This window comes from Symphodus melops (assembly GCF_947650265.1).
Source record: "Symphodus melops genome assembly, chromosome: 7".
Lineage (NCBI taxonomy): Eukaryota > Metazoa > Chordata > Actinopteri > Labriformes > Labridae > Symphodus > Symphodus melops.
This window is the reverse complement of record NC_136697.1, coordinates 14,989,986-15,009,835: the sequence shown is the minus strand read 5'-3', so window position 1 is coordinate 15,009,835 and position 19,850 is coordinate 14,989,986. Positions and strand designations below refer to the sequence as shown.

Here is a 19,850-nt window from a genome sequence, read left to right as displayed (position 1 = left end):
CGTGCACAAACACCTGCAGGCTGAAATCATCCCATAAGCATATTCTTAAAAGGCACGAGTGCTCGACACACACACACACACACACACGTTTGTTTTTGCACGTGACCAAAGCAGAACTTCCCTACACACATATTTCTCTGTCTCTCTGTAGTTATCAGTGATCCAAAAAGGGACCAATATCTACAAATATTTGGATATTATGATGTTATTTTTATTTTATTTTTTTCAGAGAGGTTAGTGCTGCAACTTGTTCATGTTTTCAGTATCAATCCGTCAATTCTTTATGTATCAAAGTCTACAGAATAAAGTCAATGATGGCCATTACACTATCCATGAAACCAAGATGAAAGGTAATAAAGACCAAATACAGAATAAACAGAAAATCAACGAGCAGAACTATTACTTTCATCCTTTTTTGAATTTGTCGTTAAGGTTGCAGAAAGCTTCAGAAAAGCAAATCAGTATATTTTTAAAAAAGTCACTTCTGTTCGATTTCAGCTTGTTAAGAGTCTGCTGTTGTGTTGGTTTCAATGAACACGGTGTAGTTTGTGAAAGCTGTACACGAGCAGTCAGAATAAATCTCATTTTGTGAAAGAATCACGGGATTGATACCAGTGTCAAATAATAACACTCTTTTTCTCGACAGGATCACTATTTACCATGTCTGTTTTAAATGTTACGGTTTGTAAAAGACTTTCATCCAACGCTACGATAGGAAAACCAAGAACTCAGCTGTGATGGATCTATAACAGCTTATGTAACTCTGAGCAGACGTGTGTTCTACATATCTGAAGAAGCTAAGATCCATCTGAATGCTTTAATAATGAATAATGTTACACGGCAGGAACAGGCACATGTATTCGACAGAGTGTGCGTGGGTAAACAACTTGGCTTACGGTAAGGGAGACATTTGCCCGTCTTGAAAAAAACGCTCTAAATATAGACCTCCATCACCGTGCACCTGCTATTCTGGCCTCTGCAGGCCCGTCAGCCCTCAGCAACACAGATCCCCTAATAACCCGCCAGAGAGACGACTGCACTGAAACACTGACTGAAGTGTCGTCCACTGAAGAAAAACACGTTTCATCTTGTCCACATTGAAAACTGCATAAAGCGACTCATTACTTTGACTGCAGTGCATTTGTAGAGATTCATATGACTTTTTATTATATATATGTGTATGTATGTATGTAAGTATGTATATATGTGTGTGTATAAATTTATATATATATACACACACACACATACATATTGCCTTAATACACAGCCGCAACAAAAGCACATAGAAATACACTCTAATGTGAACAGAGAGGTTTCATTACAACTAAATCTGGTATCATCATGTAGTTTAGTTGTTTTTTAATGCTGGATTTTTTTTCGATTAGTTGGAAGTTCATGTAGTTTTAGGGTTATTTTTAGGTTTTTGTTGTAGTATTGAATTCTTGTCAGATGTGTACCCAAAAATTCAAATAGCAAGAATAAACTACAATAACCATCCATAAAAGAAACACCAATAACCACACAGGGTCTGCATTCCAGTTGAGACTAAAGTACCTGCCTGGTGTGGTTGTGTCTACATCACACACACACACACACACACACACACACACACACACACACACAGTGTTTCTGTTGACACATGCTCATGAACTGACAGCAGAGTACATCACGTCTCACGCTGTGTAGCTCGACCACCGAGCTCTCCCTCCCTGCTATCAACATTTCAACAAGAATCCATATCAATGATAAGACTGAGAGAGTTCTGCAAAATGGCGTATTATTTTTCAGCATGCATCGCAACAGCAAGTTATTATGTTTTATTAGGCTAATATAAGAAGTATACTTTTATTCTATTTTAGATCATTTTGTAAACACACAGCACAGTTTAAGTTGGTTCTAGTTTTTTGGAAAATCTCATTTTTATTATTTGAATGTATTTGTTTTTCCACATTTTTGTTTTTTTCATTTCTAGATTTTTTTTAACAAATCAAAATGCTCCACTAATATGACATAATTACTTTGACATATTGTAATTTAACTTTTGGATCAGCCTTTTTCTAGGCTTCGGCAATATTACTTTAACTACATATTGAAAACAGTGATGTGCTTTGACTGTAAAGACTACATCAAATCAATGTATTGTGTGTGTGTGCTGATGGACTCATGATGACTGAATATATGCAATCAAATGAACACACGTGATAAACAAATTTCACTGATCTATAAATAGAGTCTGTGGAGGTCTGAGAGAGATCACGATGTGCTCAGGAACAGCACATACCTCGTCTGTACTGTATTACACTGAGAGGCTTTGGAGAGAAGCCACACACACACACACACACACACACACACACACACACACACACACACTCTCAACCAGGCTCAGATCAGGTAACAACGTCTTAACAAAGATTAAGACATAATAGATAATGTGATTAAACTGAATAACTTTTGAACAATGACAGTGAGAGACTGTGAGGCTTCAGCAGACGTCTGTTTAATATGAGATCAGTTCTTCAATCACAGCTGCTCTGCAGAGATTGTAGAGTATCAGTCACAGACACTCAGGTCTTTATTAGCTGGATCAAACTGTCCCTTTGTTCTTTGAATAACAAATATTTGTTTAAGTTAAAAAGGGACTGGGGTGCAGGTTGGTTGAATGGTACCTCACCTTGGTTGAACTCTGACCCTTACCACCAAGTATCATTTTCTACTGTCACCTAACACTCTCCTTCTCTATCCATAACCCTGCCCTCTATGATAAAGACAAAAAGAGCCAGACAAATAAACAGTGAAAAAGAAAGGATTTCAAATGAAGGGTGAAAGAGAGAGCAGAGATATAAAATGCTGGCTGACTTATGAAAACAGTCAACAGCAGAACCTCATTGTGTACACATAATGTCATGATACACTACGGTGTATGTGACCAAATCCTGGAGACAGGAAGTTACTGTTGCCTTTCACTTTGTCAAAATGATTCCAATAATATCATTTCATCTTCTAAAAGATCTCTGAGATTTGGTCAGTGTCCCAAAGTAACTCATCAAGAACCTTGCCTGCCTGCCCTGGATGTGGATCAATGGTCAAATTGTGACAACAAAAAATGTTTCGACAGCACAATTGATCAAGTGTATTTGCTTTTGTGTGAGTAGGTAAACACTGACAATGGATTTTTACATCAATGTTCAGCCCTTTGAAAATGCTGACTGGTGCAACAGATGTATTTCTGTTCAAAACCATAAAAGAACTGACGGGTCAGACAAAATGTACCATGTGATACAAGTATTGATCACGGGTGCCAAATATTAGTTTTTCAAGGTAAAAAAAGATTAAATATGCCTTCTCATAAGCGTAATGTGTTTGGAAGTTAATTAGCCAAAGGGAAATAAAGACAGTTAGAGAGTGAGCAGAGACCCCTGCAACTGAGGCTGTAGTTTGAAGTAATGATCATTGCTGTCACAAATATGGGGTCAAAATAAGCTTTGTTTCATTTGCTATGATTTCTCTTCACATTCTCAGGTGTAAACATCTGGGCCATAAACTGTATAAAACATAGGATGTATCTAAGTGACTTTAAGCAACAATCTGATAGCCCAACAATGGAAGCTGGCATATTGAAAATGCAGTCCCAACCTAACTTTATGTCAACCAGACAAAGAGATGGAGTAAATGTGGGCCCAAAAGCCTCCAGCTACCTGAAACACTAGTTATGCTTAAAACGTATCCTTCATCAAATCAAAACTGATGAGCGATAAAGAAATGTGTCCCTGTACCATCGTTGTGTTTTTTTTGTTTTTTTATGTACCACCACATTTATATTTCTGCTGTCAAAATGGGCACGATAGACTTAAGAGTGGATGTGAATCTGACTTCTGAGGGTTTTGGAGCCAGCCCCAAGTGGACACATAAGGAACTGCAGTGTTTTTGCATTTGCACATTGGCTTCATGTTTTAAGACCAGAGGTCTTATTCACTGGGCACTGCCCACTTTGGCACTTTGTCTTCTTGAGAGAATAAAGTATCCTTAAGATGTATTAATAAGAAAACAAAGCACAAAGTAATTTTAATATAATTTCCTGATCAAATTCTGCCTTTGTAAATGTGAAGTATTTGACTGTGCAGCCACGTCAAACAACAACAAGCACATAGTAAAACAAACACATGGCAGTTCCCATCCTCCGCAACTAACACATGAGGGGGGCAGCTGGACAAACAAACTGTGGAAGTGGATCAGTAACCCTAAAGATAACAATATCTGTGTTTGTCAGGATGACAAGATTTAGATTCAGATCAATTTCCCTATCAAGTAGGGACATTAGTTTTTCCAGTTCTCCAAACAAAAAATACATCACTTAACAATGGGAAACACAATACGACTAATAAAAAAAACAATCTTACTGAAACAAATTTGATAGTTTTGAGCAAATTTTAGATGATGAATAATGAACGATAAAGTCACAAATGAACTATTTTATTATACACTCAGAGCTAAATCATTGAACAGAACAAAATCAATGATTCTTGATCACTTTGTTATTGCAGAAGATAAATGAAGATAACTGTCCACACCACTTATTGTCTAGCTTAGTATCTGTCAATCAGGTATCTATTCATTTCCTCATGCTGATTGAGAAGCCTCCTACTCACCGTGCGGTAGACATCTTCGCTGCTCTCCTCATACTTCTGCTGTATCCTCTCCTCCAGGAAGTAGATGCGGAGCTTGAGGCTGAAGTTCTCCTTCTTCAAGTCATTCAGGTGCTGTGACAAAGTACGGTAACCGTTAGACATGACCGTCAGAGAGCACTGACACTGCTCGACATGTCCGTTATAGGTCAAAAATGAAAAGTCCCTCCGTTTCACAGGTGAATACGGACTCCATGTTTAAAGGACAGCCACTGACAAGGCGTGTCCGTGAGTCAGAGTCTGGTAACCGTTAGACATGCTAGCTCCTTCTACACAGCATAATGTCCCAAATGTACAGTTTATTTACAAAAAAGCATCCTGGCCTCTAACAGGCTATCAGGATACCAACAACAAAAGCACACAACAAACCCATTCACACACACACACACACACTAAAGTCTAGAGGGTTTTTTGCAGAGCAGAGGGCGACTCTGCAGCCCAGGCGGTCAGAGGTGCAGCCATGTCAACTCCATGGTGTGTTCTGGTCTGTGAGGGGACGGGCACAGGAGCTTATTTTACTTCAGGAGACATCCCTGGAATCCCAGACTGCCTGGGGAGATGGGTGGAAGGGGAGACAGAGGGGGAGGGACTGTGCTGGAGGGGGAGTCAAGAGGCTCGGGGCTAACAGGCAGTTGTGATATGACGGGAAATCTCCCTCCACGGCTAAACAAATGAAACAAACAGGAGCATGACAAGAAAAAGGGCAAGGGTTCGATCTGAGTTTACATCAACATTGTATCTACTATCTCACAGTTGTATAGAAAATAATGTGAAGTTTACCAACATTCCTCTCTGTTTTGAAAGTATTTCTTAATTGGGAGGCTGAAATACAAAAAGAGAACAGCTGACAATTCTAGCCTGTGTGTTTCATAACTGTGACTTCAGTCTCTGTTAAATTAGGACGTGACATTCTCGATAATGGCATTGGTTTTTGGAGTTTGACTACTTTAAGGACCCCTCATGGTGCTTTTACATTTTTTTAAGTTATTCAAGCAACTCAACTTTGGTTAAGAGAGGGATATATCATATTTACACAGTAGTCACAAAAACCTCAAGACTGTGGAAAGCTCTCCCTGACCACCTGAAGGCCCCGCAGACTACAGCTGCTTAAACAAAAGCCTTGAGACATGTTTTTAGAAAAGCCTTTTGCTGATTTCGCATTTGCATGTTTTACATGTTTGTACTTCTCTTTTATTATTTTAAACTCTGTAGCACTTTAAGATTCTCGAATGTTAAGTGCTCTACAAATAAAATTCATTATTATTACTACATAATGTTAGCTAGAAATGAGTGAACTGCTAAGCTAATGAAAGCTGTTAACTTATCGCAGCCAAATAATGTGTTTTACACTGAAGTAAAAAACTTGATATCAGATATTTTACTGCATTAAACATGATCTTGTCAACTGTGTCACTTTATTGTTGAGCTCCTACCCCTTCACGTTCCTTAATCTGTTTCACTGCCTTATCTTTCAATAAAGTAACAGCATGTTTGTGGTTACTGAATGAAGGGGTAAAACATCATCTTACGTTAAATGGGGGTCACAGGTGACAAGGTAGTGAAGAGTTTAGTGTGCACCCCATGTATGGAGGTTGAAGTCCTCTAAGCGGGTGCCTGTGTTCAAATCCAACTGACGGCTCCATCCCTGCATGTTATTCCCCGCTCTCTCTCTCTCTCTCTCTCTCTCTCTCTCTCTCTCTCTCTCTCTCTGATTTGCGATTCTATTGACTGTTATATCTCTAAATAAAAAGGCATCAAAATAAAACTTTATTCAAAAAAACGTTGACTGACCCAAGGCAGCTCAAGTCTTACAATTACGGTAGCTACTTAAATACTGTTTAAAAATGTTTACACTGAGAAAAATGAAAATGTCTGAGACAAACTTGCATGCAACTGACATTATCAGAAATTGCTCTCATTTTGGTCTCTTTCAGTGATTTTGTTTAAATGGTAAAGTTGTGAGATTGACTGTATGCTTCAGGCCCACCTGCTGAGCACCAAACAGTTAATAGAAAAAATTTGCTAGTAGCTTAAGTTAGCAATTGAAGAAAGCTAATGTAAGCTAGCTTTGTTTTCAGATACTTTCCTCAAAGTTTGGTAGAAACCAAAACAGAGCTAACAGACAAGTTCTTAATAGACTTGCAGGAGTTTGTCATGAATTTAAATGTTAATGTTGCTTTCTGTCAAGGATGTGAGACTAGACATGTTAGCTAACATGTTAGCCATAACGATTTTTGATGGCACTAACGTGTCAGGGCAGATGGCTTATTTTGGTGTTGTGTCCCCAACTAGACAAAAACAAACAAATTCAGTGTTCATCAAGGAAGTGAAAGTTAAACAAACAAAGATATGAATCCATTTGTGCACTTCTTTGTCTATTGTATTGTCGAGAGCATGATCAAAGTCGAAATAAATTGACATTTGAAAGTGAACGCTTCACAACCTGTCTAACTCTGAGGTTATCTACTGAGAGGTCCCTTTAAGATAGCGTTACCTGATCTTAGTTTAATTTTTACTTGAATGTTGCCTTTTTAAATTCCTTTAAAAGAATGTGTCTTTCATTCTTTTAAAATGATTTGATGTTTTTGCTGTTCTTGTTATGCACTGTATAACTTATTTTTTGAAAAGTGCTCTATAAATAAATAAAAGTGTTGTTTAGTTAAGTTAATTTGCACATGGTAAGAAAAAAGAGTAAAACAGGAAAAAGCAATTATATATCAATCACAAGTGCAAGTGAGGGAGAAACCATGAGGGCTTATCTCAAAACCTCTCCTTAAACAAATTAAAACAAAATAAAATAATAACAACAAATTAACTATCAAAATTAAATTTTACCCAATCGAAAATGACATACAAAAAAAAGAACAAAAACAGAAGACAGGACATACAGTAATTAGAAGAAATAACATTACTATCATTGTCTTGTTTTTCTGATAGTTTAATGATAGTGATACAGTTCTGCTAAACGTCAGAAAGTAATGAAGTAAAAGAGGGCCTATATAGTGGCAGATAGGTAAGTGTAAAAAAGTTATCTGACATAGGAGACCTGGTAGCTGTGAACCACGGTGCTATTAATAGGGAGTTGTCCTCAATCTCAAAGAGCGGAGAATCCCTGAATGTCCCTCAGAGGGGAAGATATGAAGGGAGAAGAGAAGCTCCACTTAATCCTAAAACAACACTAACATGCTTGCCTCAAACTAATTTTCATGTCAAAGTCCATCTTTGATTGAATTGACAAGTTATGTCATCATTCAATCTGCAAGTTTTCAGTGAGTACTTACCTAGTCAGTGTAGCCGGTGTTACATTACATGCTAAATAATTCTGAGCAAAGATAGGACAGGCGCCAGGCAGAGTGTCGACATAACGTGAGGAATGACATCATGTTGTTTTTAAACACCAAACACGATATACTCAGCACTCAGACAGAGGCACTTTTTCAGCTCCTCCTCATCAAAGACAAACAGAGAGTCGTGAGTGTGTGCGTGCAGTGTTTGGTTATGTGTTTATTTCAGTGTCAAAGTGACACATCCAAGAGCTGGCAGCAGGTGAGAGACTCAAGCTTTGAGTCCTGGTGCTGGCTCTCAGAAAGTTACGTCAGCTACGTGACTGGTTGGGTGACACCTCCTGATTTGACTGTGCTCAACAGCACTGCCAGAATAATATTAAAGGTACCGTTATAGTACTTCGCTTGTGTTTTATTCTGATCTGGTGTGTGTAACCCTAACCCTAACCCTAATCAGCCGTCTGTGTCAAAACTGTTTTAGGAGGTGTGAAAGCTTATCAATAAAAGATACACTAAATGAGACTAGTAAACATTCATACAGAGGATGGGTTTAAGACACAGTGTCTGAAACTAACAGATGCTACGGTTATAAATAGATATACTGAAAAAGGTCTAACTGCCTATATTGACACTTCAAAGTTTAGGTATAATACTTGTTTCCAGTATTTATGGAAAACTACGTTTATCCAGGTTCTAAAGCATAAATAATGCAGAGACGTCGAACCCTCCAAAGGAAAGTAAGAAATGTGATTATTTATCTGTCAAATAAGTAAATCAACATGAGGCTATAAAGAGGCTAACTTTTTTGATAATTGTTTAAGATTGCTGCTCCTCTTTGTCATTTGTATCAGTCAACACTTTGGGACTCATGTTTGGACATAACAAGGACAAGTACCATGTGGGGCAGCACAGACTGCTAAGGAACACATATGTGGGCCACGCTTCAGCCCAAGGCAGACAACTTCAAAAAAACCATGGTGTTTTCTATATGATACCATCAGCAGTTGTTTAAAAAAAAAACACACATTCAAGATAGCTTGCTATAAGCATGAGTCTAAAGATTAGACCATTGGTATCAAACCTGAGGTCTAGGCTCCCCAAGGACGGGAACGTCAAAGATCTCAGGAGGGGGCCTACGGCTCTGTCTGCTCAGAGGTTGACAAAATTTGATTTACACTTTTTAAATATAATAGTTAGAACAGTGAGAACATCCTAATTACATCCAGTGATATTGATATCACATCAGCTCATTACTTCATGTAGAAATAACTTAAGCCACACGATGGCACTGTAGAGCATATTTAGGAGCACATTTAATGGGATTTGGTACTAATGGCCAAGGAAGACTAAATCCTAGCAACCTGGGTGAGAATTCAAAATACATTTTCTCACCTGTTCAAACTGCTTGAGTGTGTGAAGCTGGAGAGGAGGAGAGTTGTCTGTTTCATCGCTACACAAATCTGAACAGAAGGGGGAAAAAGGTTGGTGAGGAACAAATGAAAAAGAAAAACACCTTGTTAAACAGATAGTTGTTTTTTTTAAATCAGCCCTTGATATCTATATGTTATGAGTGAAGTACCTGTCATGTGATCTGTGCTCTTGGATGAAGTCTGCTCTTCTGCAGCACTGCAGTGAGAAACAAAAGAAGTATTGTCAGCAAACACACGAGAAAGAAAGAGAGTGATGTAATTCCTCAAAATAAAAAATACTTTTATTGCAGTGGGATTCTCATGTTTAATTGGATTTATAACCTTGAATGGCAGAGAGCTCCTTTGAAAGCCACTTCTATCTTTTCAAGATAACAACATGATCTCATTTGCACCTCTGTGGGGAATTAAGGGTCATTGGGAAGTCCCAGCAGGGGAGATGAGGAGAGATTTGGAGGGCAAGGAGGAGCTACTTGGGGTTAGAGATCCTCTCCCAAGTCTTGAATTTATCCAAAAATGTGTTGTCTACTAATCAAAACTTAACATTTGTACATGCCTGAATTGCCTTTTCCCAAATCTGGATATAAACAAATAATTAGGGGGGGGAGACTTTATTTCTGTCTTTATCAGGATCCCAACACACAAACAATCCTACACACTTTTACACGGTACAGTAAAACAAAACAACGAAAAAAGCTCCTATTGCAGAAATTAAAAAGTACATAAGAAAGCAATGGCCGTCCATTACACAGACCTTCTACAACATTATACAAAATCAATACATTAAAATAAATCACACTCAAGTATTTTGCCCACCATTACTGTTGCATTAGTGCCTACTCCCATTTAAATTCCTCTGACATGCACAGTCAGAAAATGTAAAGACAGTTCAGTTGATGCATGCCAAAGGTTTCAAAGTTCACCAGGTGGATGAACAGTCTACATGTTTATATGATTTTGTTGGGCAGGGAGTCATTATTACATCTCAATGTGGACAGTGCAGATATCAATATCAGTGTGTGATGGTGTGTGTGTGTGTGTGGGGGGGGGGGGGGGGGGTTGCATTAGCCTAACCTATATTTAATACGACACAGTGGAGGATGTGTTCGCTCACTATTATACAAAAGGTGCTTCTTTTAACACTTGAGTGAGTGATCACTTGTCTACATTTCGCTACTTTAAGGCCCAGCTCACTAATCTAACAGTTTGAATGCAAAATGTGGCCCTTTTAAATAGCCTGCTAGCAACTGTATCACAATGTATGTCTATTACTAGTTCAAAATTAGCCTCGAGTCCTGAAGCGTGTTTTTTTTATATACCATGCAATATGGTCATTAAAGTCAAACATTTCCATCGCTAGTGGTCTTCCTGGCAGTATCCATCGATCCATGAAACATGCACATGGATACATTATGTGATACGGCCACGTCTTGTGTAGGTATAGGGACCGGGTCTTTATTGGCCTAGAGGGTGTACAATGGATCTATAATAAAGTGACACATGAAAAAAACAAACATCGGTGTTTTATTCTAAAGGCATTTTTAATAAGCCAAACCCGCGGGTTAGTTTATTCGCTACATAGTTCCGCTGCAGTATCAATCACACAGTCATGTAAATCCGCCTCACCTCTCAGACTCTCTCCAGGTTTGCTCCGGCGGCGATGAGCTCCAATCCATAAATGCTTTTCATTTAATCACCGGGTACCCGTGCCTTCAAATCCTTCGTCCATTATTCCTTTACAAATATAACAAAACCACACACGGGAACATCTTCATGTACACGCTCGACGCAGCGACATAGCGAAAAGGGTTGGAAGGAGGTGTGTGAGGATGAAAGAGGGGATGTTACAGCACCCCCCATCCCACATAGCAGAGTCCCTGCTGTTCACCCAGCCCACCAGCAGATGAGCTGAGAGGACGATGCTTTGTCACAGATACATTGATGCTTTCTGTTGTTAGGCCTACATCTTTCAAAAAGAAGTCATTTGAATTGAAACCGTGTTTTAAAGGGAAATGTAAGCCAGTATTCTTGGTTTCATTGAGCTCTACTGCTCCCCGTTTAGGCTGCATATAAGGAATTTCTCTACTCCTGCCTCTAGGAAGTTCAAAAGAAAAAAGTCAGTTACTTAAAGTTTATGAAAATATGCAGTTTCTAATGTCAACAAATTTGGTGCAAATAACCTGAGCACGAGTTTTGTTTTCTGTGGATTATTCAAAATACTGTGCAGGTTTCTCATTTGCTTATACCTGACAACCCATCACCGCAGTTGATGTCTAGCAAAGCCTGCTGTTTGTTTATTTGATCTCTCTGAAGATAATGACATGATTGACTTGGGGTTCCATGATTGAAGGAGTATAGGGGGAATAAGTGGGACACAGTTAATAGGATTATGTCAGGGTTTGCTTTGGCAGTCAGAAACTGTGAGTGGATGTGACTAGGAACACAGCTCTGATAATCTTGTTAAAGTGAGCAGCACAGATGTGTAACTTTTCCTTTTAATGTAACAGACAGCTGAGCCTGTGGAAACATAGGAGTCAGGAGGATAAAGAGGCATAGTGAAAGAACAAGAATCACAGTGAAGATGTTGTGTTTCACGTTAACTTCTTCACTGGAAGCTCATGGGGAAGATTTGTGCAAGCCACAGTTTGTGGTGCAGCACATGTGAACTTATCCTTGACCTTTGTGACCAGTGCCAAAGACTGACTACTATAATCTAACAATCCAAACAAATGAAGTGAGTTTCTTTAAGATTAAATATAATTAACAACACCACTTGAATCTTGCAAACACAAGGAGCACTAGGCTATATGAGGAAAAACATGTGATGCACATTACTAATTGTGCATCACAATGGCTAAATTGCTAAAATTGTAATTTATTTTTTCACCTCTTAAATCTATTAATGAAATTCAATAAAAGATGAAGGACTCAATGAGTTTTTGACACAATCTATTTCAATGTAAATGTTGATGATCACAGGTATGCATTTGAAAATATGACTGTTAAATGTTGTAATTTGTTTAGGTTCAGATCAGATAAGGAATTAAAGGTTAAAGGGGTACACATTTCTTGTCAGGTTGTTATACTTCATTAGATCACTTCCAAATCTCCTGTTACTCCTATAAGGGTCTCAATGATTCAGAGATGAAATAAATAATCATAAAGAAAACAGTCCTGGAACGTAACACATTTATTTTGTTTAAAGATCTCATGAACTTACTTGATACTACTCCGTATACTTACTAATTAAAACTATTTTTTCATACACCACATTATTTTGGAGATGTGTGCACTAGTTACATTTCACAGAAAGTGCTTTGATTTAAGAGACATGTTATCAATAACAAAAAAACATGGCCTCCAGCCGGATCCGTTGTCAACATTTGGAACACAGATTTTTAATACCCAAGATGATGATGATCCATAATGAAATATGGATATTCTACATAAAGCTATATACAGATTGACTTATACTACGTATTTTTAAGTGAACTTAAAGAAATAGCCAACTTAAAGTTCATTCTTTTTATACAGTAGGATATCTACTTTTACTTCAGGAAATATTTGTATAGCTGGATTCATACAAATCCAGCTTTTCAAAATGTGACATCGTTTTCACCACTGGGAGGCAGTGTTGTTCTCCCATTTCTTAATGGTGCTGCTGCAGATGACGTCACTTGAGGTGGTGGGCCTTGATGTGGCCCCAGGAGCCAAGAGCTTTCAAACTACCAAACGTGAACAAATGTAGCCCAGACTGTATGGCCTGAGTGCACTCCATGTGTCCACAGTACTCATAGGGGTGCGTACATACCAAGCATGATAATAATAATGATGCTGTCCATTTATGATATGATTACCCAAGAGGGATGTTAACGCTCGGTGTAAACAATGCCTAATTCTTAAACTTATTCTAGTGCTGGTAAAACCTCATCTGTGGAACATAGCCAATATATTTTATGATGCATGTATCATAATTGGTATACGTTTTACTAATATTTTCTATTAATATGCTATTTGTAGTTTTAAAGCACTTAATATCGCAGTTTTTGTTGATATGCATTAATTTATATTAGCCTTCATCAAATTGGTCAATTTGGTCTGACACTGGATTATGATTTCTGAAATGACCACTGAATCCCTCTCGATCCAACATTCCTAATGTTAATACTTAGGTTTTTTTGTTTTGTTTTGTTTTTGTTTTTTAATTATATTACTTATTTAGAGTGCACCAAAAATAACATGTACACAAGATAGAAATATAATGAAATAGAAAGCCTTTATTGTCCTATACTGTATAACTATGACAAAACTAGAAATGTTTCACCTTGAAGTGCACAAACAAACAGATATTCACAGCAATAGACAAAAGAAGTGATCAAAAAACATGAATTGAGGACAGTCCCATCTCTCATTATTAAATAAGGCTACACCTTTAGCTACCATCTACTCCTGATACCTCTCGCCTTTAAAGTGACATACTAAATTAGCTTCAATCACACATGGAGTAGTTGCTCTATCTGACTCAGACTTCATTTCCTCCAAAAACTGAGGGTTTAGACAATATGTATGCTTTTTAATGTTGCATTGTTTAGCATTGATATAAATAGAAGAAAAGTTGTCTCCAAACTAGCAATTTAAGCTTGCTCCAACCTTTTCCCCAACCCTCCTTAATAATCAACTGGCTACTTTTTACATTTTAATTTACAAAAAGAAAAATACTATGTAGCCTACATATTAAAAATGTAATATTTAAGAATTCAAACCAGACATATTTTGCCACATTTTGTTTGTTTGGAAGTCTCTTACCTACAAGTTTGTGCTGACCCTTCTTTGTGTAATGTGGCCCATATAAAAATATATCACTGCAAATCAGCTGAGATATCCTCAATTTACGCTAGATGTCGCCATAAGACCGCTGTGCAGCAATGTCAGCAAGAGATGGGCCAAAAATACCTCTGCTAAGTCATATAGGCATACAGACATTTAGCCTAATTAATTTCTATAAATATTAAATATGTATTAAATATTTACAGATTAAATATCTGTAAATGTTGTTATTACAGAAGGTCAACATCTTTGTGACAATAAACCTTATCTTAACTACACGTCTTCGTCTTCAGTCCCCAAACTAAGTCCTCATCCCAAAGACCACTCGTGGTCCAGACCTGCTGCCTCGAGGTTCTGCTGAGATGACCCAGATGGCAGGAGCTCTAATAAAGTCCCTGTTGATGATCTTGTTCTCCTCATCCCGTGCCATCGCTTCTAGCTCAGGTGAAGTTTCAGGGCACCAGTCTGCTACAAACTTATCTTTGGCCTCACAGTAGTTCACCACAACTTCCTCTGGCTGCTCCCCTAACAGCCAGTCTGAAGGGCAGGAAGGGGGGAAAAAAAAAAGATATTTATAGCGGGGAAGAAGTAGGCTGCTTTCTGGCTTAAGAAAAAGATACATTATATCAACTCACCTGAAAAGTCATGGATGAGGTCCTTGATCAGGTGGCCAATAATTGCATAAAGTACACCCAGCACGATAAAGATAGCCATGAGCAGATAGAGAACATATTTAGGCAGGTGGACAGCATCCCGAGAGGGGGGTATGTAGCTCTCAAAGAGCACTGTCCCATCTTCTTCCCTGTAACGCACGCTCAAGCTATCCACTGGTACATCCATTACTGACTGACAGCCTGAAACTGCTGTCACAAGGGGAATCCACCTAATACCTTGAGTCATTGCTGTATTCATAGAGGGCAGCACATAATGGTCCGCCGTTCTTTTCATGCACTTGATTAAAAACACAAGGAGACAACATTCAACTAAAGCAATAGCAACCAAGAATTGAGTGAAAACTTCTACAAAACAGCAAAGCAGCAGGCTACATAAATTCTCAGTTGTCGTTAACTTCCCGGTTAAACTCTACATACAAAGAAAGTAAGACTTCAATGAAAAGTACATGTCTATCTCTCATTATGACACATTTTCTATGTTGTCTCCCTGAACAAACTCCCTGGCTGCCTGCATGTAGAGATACACAGATGGAAACTAGATTAACTGCAGCAGCTTGAAGTACTCAAGGTCAGAGCAAAGACGCTGTGAGCACAATTTCCTAATGAGAAAGAGAGAGAGTATATTATAGTCTATCTGTGTGTGTGTGTGTGTGTGTGTGTGTGTGTGTGTGTGTGTGTGTGTGTGTGTGTATGTGTGTGTGTGTGTGTGTGTGTGTGTGTGTGTGTGTGTGTGTGTGTGTGTGTGTGTGTGTGTGTGTGTGTGTGAGCTCAGGAGCTAGTTATCAGTTTCTTCATTGGTAGTATTTATTGAGCTGTAGCTTCCTGTTAGTTGTCTTGTTTCCATGCTTGGTGCTTAAGAATGATTTTGATAAACTTCATAGATACTTACAGTTCTTATGTATTGTTTTATAGATGTGATATATATTTGCACTACAGGTGGTACAGCTTCTATCTCTCCATCTGTTGTGAACCACATGTATTTAATAAGTAATCCTCGACCTTCACAGATAAGGTCACTCTCTCCTGACACAGCCAGGTATTAGAGAAAGATAAGAGGGATTAATGAACACAGTCGAAACATAACAGAAATCTCGCATTAGTACGTTGTTTACTTAAAATAATAATAAGTCTATCTTCAGATCAGGTAAATCTTTTTTCTTCTGCAGTGAGATATTTACAACTTGTATGACACAGATTAACAGGAAACACAATTTTTCCACGATACTTTGACTGGTCTGTAAAATATACTGAAAATGGCAGGTCATGTGTTATCCTTAAAAAAAAAAGGAACTGAAGAAACTCACTAAAAAGTCAAGGTCGACGGTTTCTAGTTAATTTTCTATGACATGTTACACTTTTCTTTGCAAAAAAAAATTAAAGTCCAATGTTATTTGAATAATTGACTATAAAGATCATGATTTAATACATTTTTAATAAACAATCAAACTACAATGTGACACACTACAGTATATGAATAACTTGTATTCTATATAAATACAACAGGACTAAGCTTTTGCATCTCTATAGCAAAAAGACAATTACTGCCATATGTGCCAACAACTTATTTGAGCTGTGGTAAGATATTGTTGCTCTAACTTAAAGGGATGTGACATAAGGGGTCAGAGGGCTGGAAAAAGACATCCTATGAGCAGTTACATTTTTGTCTTCAGGGTAAGAAGGAGAGAGGGCATTTCTCAGTGGAGGAGGGATGGGTAGACAGCGGGAGGAGTCTCCCCAATGGATACCAGGGAGATGGCCATCCTTCTCGAACTTCATCTCCAGTCCGTCTTTCTGCATCAGCTTACTGGAAACACTCAGTCTCCGCTCTTCTTCTATTTCTGCTCTGCCTTCCTCTGACTCATCCTCCACTGGTTTGGGGCCAAGGATCCAGTCTGTGGGAAGAAATAAAACACAACAAGAATCAAATAAAACAACTGCGTGTGTGTTTGAAGAGAAAATCGACTGGCTGTACGAATGAGGAGCAGTTCACTTTATAAGGATAGGAGGGTGTGTAAAATCTTTTAATGTCTTCTGTGGCTTTGGAGGGAACTAAAGACCATTAAAAATAAATAAAACATGCTTTAGTGTATTATGTAAAATGTATGATCCTGGGTTTAGGGTCTCAGGATCCTTCAATTTGAAACATCCTAACTATGAAATGCAACAGAAAATCACATTTAAGACTGTATTTTAATAGAAATCAACACTCAGCACAACAAAGAACCAGTTGGGAAAGTTGATCTTTGTAACGGACAGGTTCAAAGGGAAGGAGAAATTTTCGGCGACATGTAACCCAAATAAGGAGACTTAAAAGAAACTTTGTCCCAGAGCTCAGTGAGGAAAAGAGACGTCACCAAAAACAGAGTGCCATAGAGGGGACAGTGACAGGAGGGAGTGGACAACAGCCTGAATGTTACCTGCCAGGTCATGCATCAGATCTTTAATAAGATGTCCAACTATGGCGTATGTGGCCACTATAACCAGCACCAGACCGATCAGGACGTAAACTACATTACGAGGCAGATTTAAAGAATCCCTGGCTGGCGGTATGTAGTTCACAAAATAAGTCTCCTCTCCCCCCCTCCTGGACAGCTGGAGGAGCTGTCGATGCACAAACATCGGCTGCTTGAGGTTCAAAAGAAGAGCTCCTTGTGAGGCGTTCAGGGACACAAGTGTTGGTTGGTTCATGGTGGCGTTTTGACAAGCGAAAACTTTCTTTCATGCACTGTGAAAACTTTAAAAAGGGTGAAAGAGATGCACCAGAGACAAGGAGGGAGAATAACTGAGAATTAGACATATTCATTTTTTCTATAGCACGGAGGAATGGCAGAAGAGAAGACAGATGGAAACATCAAGGTGGCCAAAAGAAACGAGAACATCTCCTTTGAGTGACAGTGAGTCATAAATGTAGATCACCAGACGACCAAAATGTAGTGCCAGAACTGTGCCACTTCTCCTAATCTTTTGTCTAGACTTAAATCCAAGCATTCCTCCTTCTAGTCTTCTGCAGAGGGGTTCCTCGGTCATATTTCCAGGGGAGCAAGGCATGTGAGCCGGGGGAGAGGTGAATATAGGACAGACAGAGTTAATAGGATTGGGTCTGTCACTGAGTAATATCAGCTTTCCATCTACAGGGATTAGAGATATGAGCGAGGAGAGGTGGACAGTAATACGCCAAAGAGGCTTATGGTCCTCCACGGCTTCATTGCATACATCTATTTATATATGAGGCATATATTAAAGTAAATCTACTCTCTCTGGGCTTTAAAGCAGCATCACTATGTTATTGCATGCTTTAAATTCATTGTAAACGCAGCAGGCCCAGTCATCATATTCAATAACTGTCCTATCATATGATTCACTGATATGACACTTTATTTCATGGCTTATTTCTTGCTTTATAACGGAGCAGTAAAATTGAAATATTTTTGAGTTTTCCACCAAACAAGTCCCATGGTTAGGAAAACAGTGCCCCAGATCATCAAATGTAACTTATAAAAGACTAATTTAGAACTTTTAGAATATGAATGTCAGAGCATTATTAGAGATGAAAAGAAACAACCTTTATTAAATAAAGAATAAAGATTGAATGGCTTACCCTGTAATCAAAGCATGAAATGGATCTTCAATTTTCTTCTTTGTATTTGTCAATAAAATGTCGTCCAAACTGGCTTGTGTTGCATATAAACAGCTCTGGAAACAAGAATAAAAACATGGATAAAGTTAAAATCAGTTAAACAGGAGGCAAACCAGATTGGCTGCTTTTACACTGCAAACCCACCATCAGGGAATTTTCTCTACAAAGTGTTCTATAACAGTGATGTAAAAACAACAGCTTGTCCTCCAAGATCTTCCTGGAGGAACATCGGGTGTTGGTTTCTTCTTTAGGATTTCATTTCTTCTTCTTCTCTTCTCTTGGAAACTTTGAAAAACTGAGAAACAAGAAATTGCCACTCGAAGATGGTGATGGCAACATTGGCAAAAACAATAAACCAAGAAACCGGGTGCAGACCGTAGTAGAAGGTATGCGACATGTTGGGTAGAAAAATGGACGAGTTATGAAAAAGGACAGAATATTAAACAATATCAAGTCTGCTGGTGGAGACTGTCAAATGAGATGTGGTGAAAAAGCTGTGTGCGGTCTCTGCAGCTTCAGGTTGTCTACTTTGTGTCAGTATCAAGGGGATCTTTAGTAATCCTTGACAGGATTTGGGTTATACATGACGCTGTCACCAGCATCAGTACCTTTTAACTGAGTCAGCAGATGGCAAAACAGTGAGGGACTTCATTTCGCAGCATTCATTTAGTGCAGTTGAATACAAGCCTAAAAACTCCTTCAAAACATAAAGTATTATAAAAGAAGAAAGACACTGGTTTCTAGTGTAGACCTTTTAGAAAATGTTAAGGTTTTACCTTTAAGGATGACTTCTGTCCTTCCCAAGCAGGATCCTACAGTTCAGATTTTCTTTTACGAGGTTTCAAAATCTTCTCCAAGTGGAACAGAAAGCAAATCAACTGCAAAACAAGACTCCACAGAAAGCACTACTAGCTGAGCTGCTCTTTCTAAGCCAGTTCTAAGCATAAGAAGTGTGTCATTCAGTCAGTCTGCGTTGCCTTCTTCAGACAGGAGTCACCTCTTTCTTTGGTTTGTCCTCTGACTCCCTCAAAAACCTGAGGTAGGCATCGCTCAGCAGCATGCTCCAATAGATGACGGTCATAGAGGTGTTGACGGTGATAATGCCGATGACTAAAGGGTGCAGCATGGTGGTAAACTGGAAGCACTTTTAACAATCCTTTAAAAAGTATTTGTTTCCTTGCTGGTAGGTGCAGGGTGGTCTGTGCTGTAAATCTGTTTGGATCACCTCTCTGTCCCTTCTGCTCTGTATGTGTGGACCCCCCTCCCCTCTCTACTCTCTCTTTCTAATGATCAACAAGTCTCTGTGGGAACAGCAGCAT

The 19,850-nt window shown here is 38.6% G+C and overlaps 2 protein-coding genes across 6 annotated transcripts in view; both read right to left on the bottom strand.

Annotated features, from left to right (window-relative positions):
• The window catches only part of LOC306826999 (myomegalin), a 43,014-nt gene extending 31,763 nt beyond the window's left edge, over nucleotides 1-11,251 (bottom strand). For both annotated transcript variants that reach the window (XM_079348611.1, XM_079348612.1), the window contains exons 1-4: nucleotides 11,020-11,251; nucleotides 9,546-9,592; nucleotides 9,359-9,426; nucleotides 4,647-4,757 (exon numbers count right to left, since the gene is read on the bottom strand). In XM_079348611.1, coding sequence (XP_079204737.1) covers nucleotides 4,647-4,757; nucleotides 9,359-9,426; nucleotides 9,546-9,592; nucleotides 11,020-11,069 — 276 coding nt within the window. In that variant the 5' untranslated portion in view covers nucleotides 11,070-11,251. The remainder of the gene's footprint in view (nucleotides 1-4,646; nucleotides 4,758-9,358; nucleotides 9,427-9,545; nucleotides 9,593-11,019) is intronic.
• Nucleotides 11,252-16,463: 5,212 nt separating this feature from the next.
• On the bottom strand, nucleotides 16,464-19,782 carry LOC306827225 (uncharacterized protein). 4 transcript variants are annotated; one of them, XM_079348899.1, is made up of 4 exons: nucleotides 18,676-19,287; nucleotides 18,493-18,587; nucleotides 17,312-17,628; nucleotides 16,464-16,786 (listed from the first exon to the last, which is right to left on the bottom strand). In XM_079348899.1, exons 3-4 carry the CDS (start codon nucleotides 17,580-17,582, stop codon nucleotides 16,491-16,493), a joined length of 567 nt encoding a protein of 188 aa, XP_079205025.1. In that variant the 5' UTR covers nucleotides 17,583-17,628; nucleotides 18,493-18,587; nucleotides 18,676-19,287; the 3' UTR covers nucleotides 16,464-16,490. The 4 variants fall into 4 exon arrangements, 1 of the variants encoding a protein (XP_079205025.1); XR_013779591.1 differs by lacking the exon at nucleotides 17,312-17,628 and adding an exon at nucleotides 19,308-19,780 and having other exon boundaries at nucleotides 16,620-16,786; nucleotides 18,676-18,826; XR_013779590.1 differs by lacking the exons at nucleotides 17,312-17,628; nucleotides 18,676-19,287 and adding an exon at nucleotides 19,308-19,782 and having other exon boundaries at nucleotides 16,620-16,786.
• Nucleotides 19,783-19,850: the final 68 nt, after the last annotated feature.

What these genes read in the sequence shown, in the direction of transcription:
- LOC306827225 (XM_079348899.1), bottom strand. Translation starts at nt 17,582, where the DNA reads ATGAACCAACCAACACTTGTGTCCCTGAACGCCTCACAAGGAGCTCTT. An exon ending in TCTGATGCATGACCTGGCAG is followed by an intron (nt 16,787 to 17,311) that starts GTAACATTCAGG and finishes TTCTTCCCACAG; the next exon opens with ACTGGATCCTTGGCCCCAAA.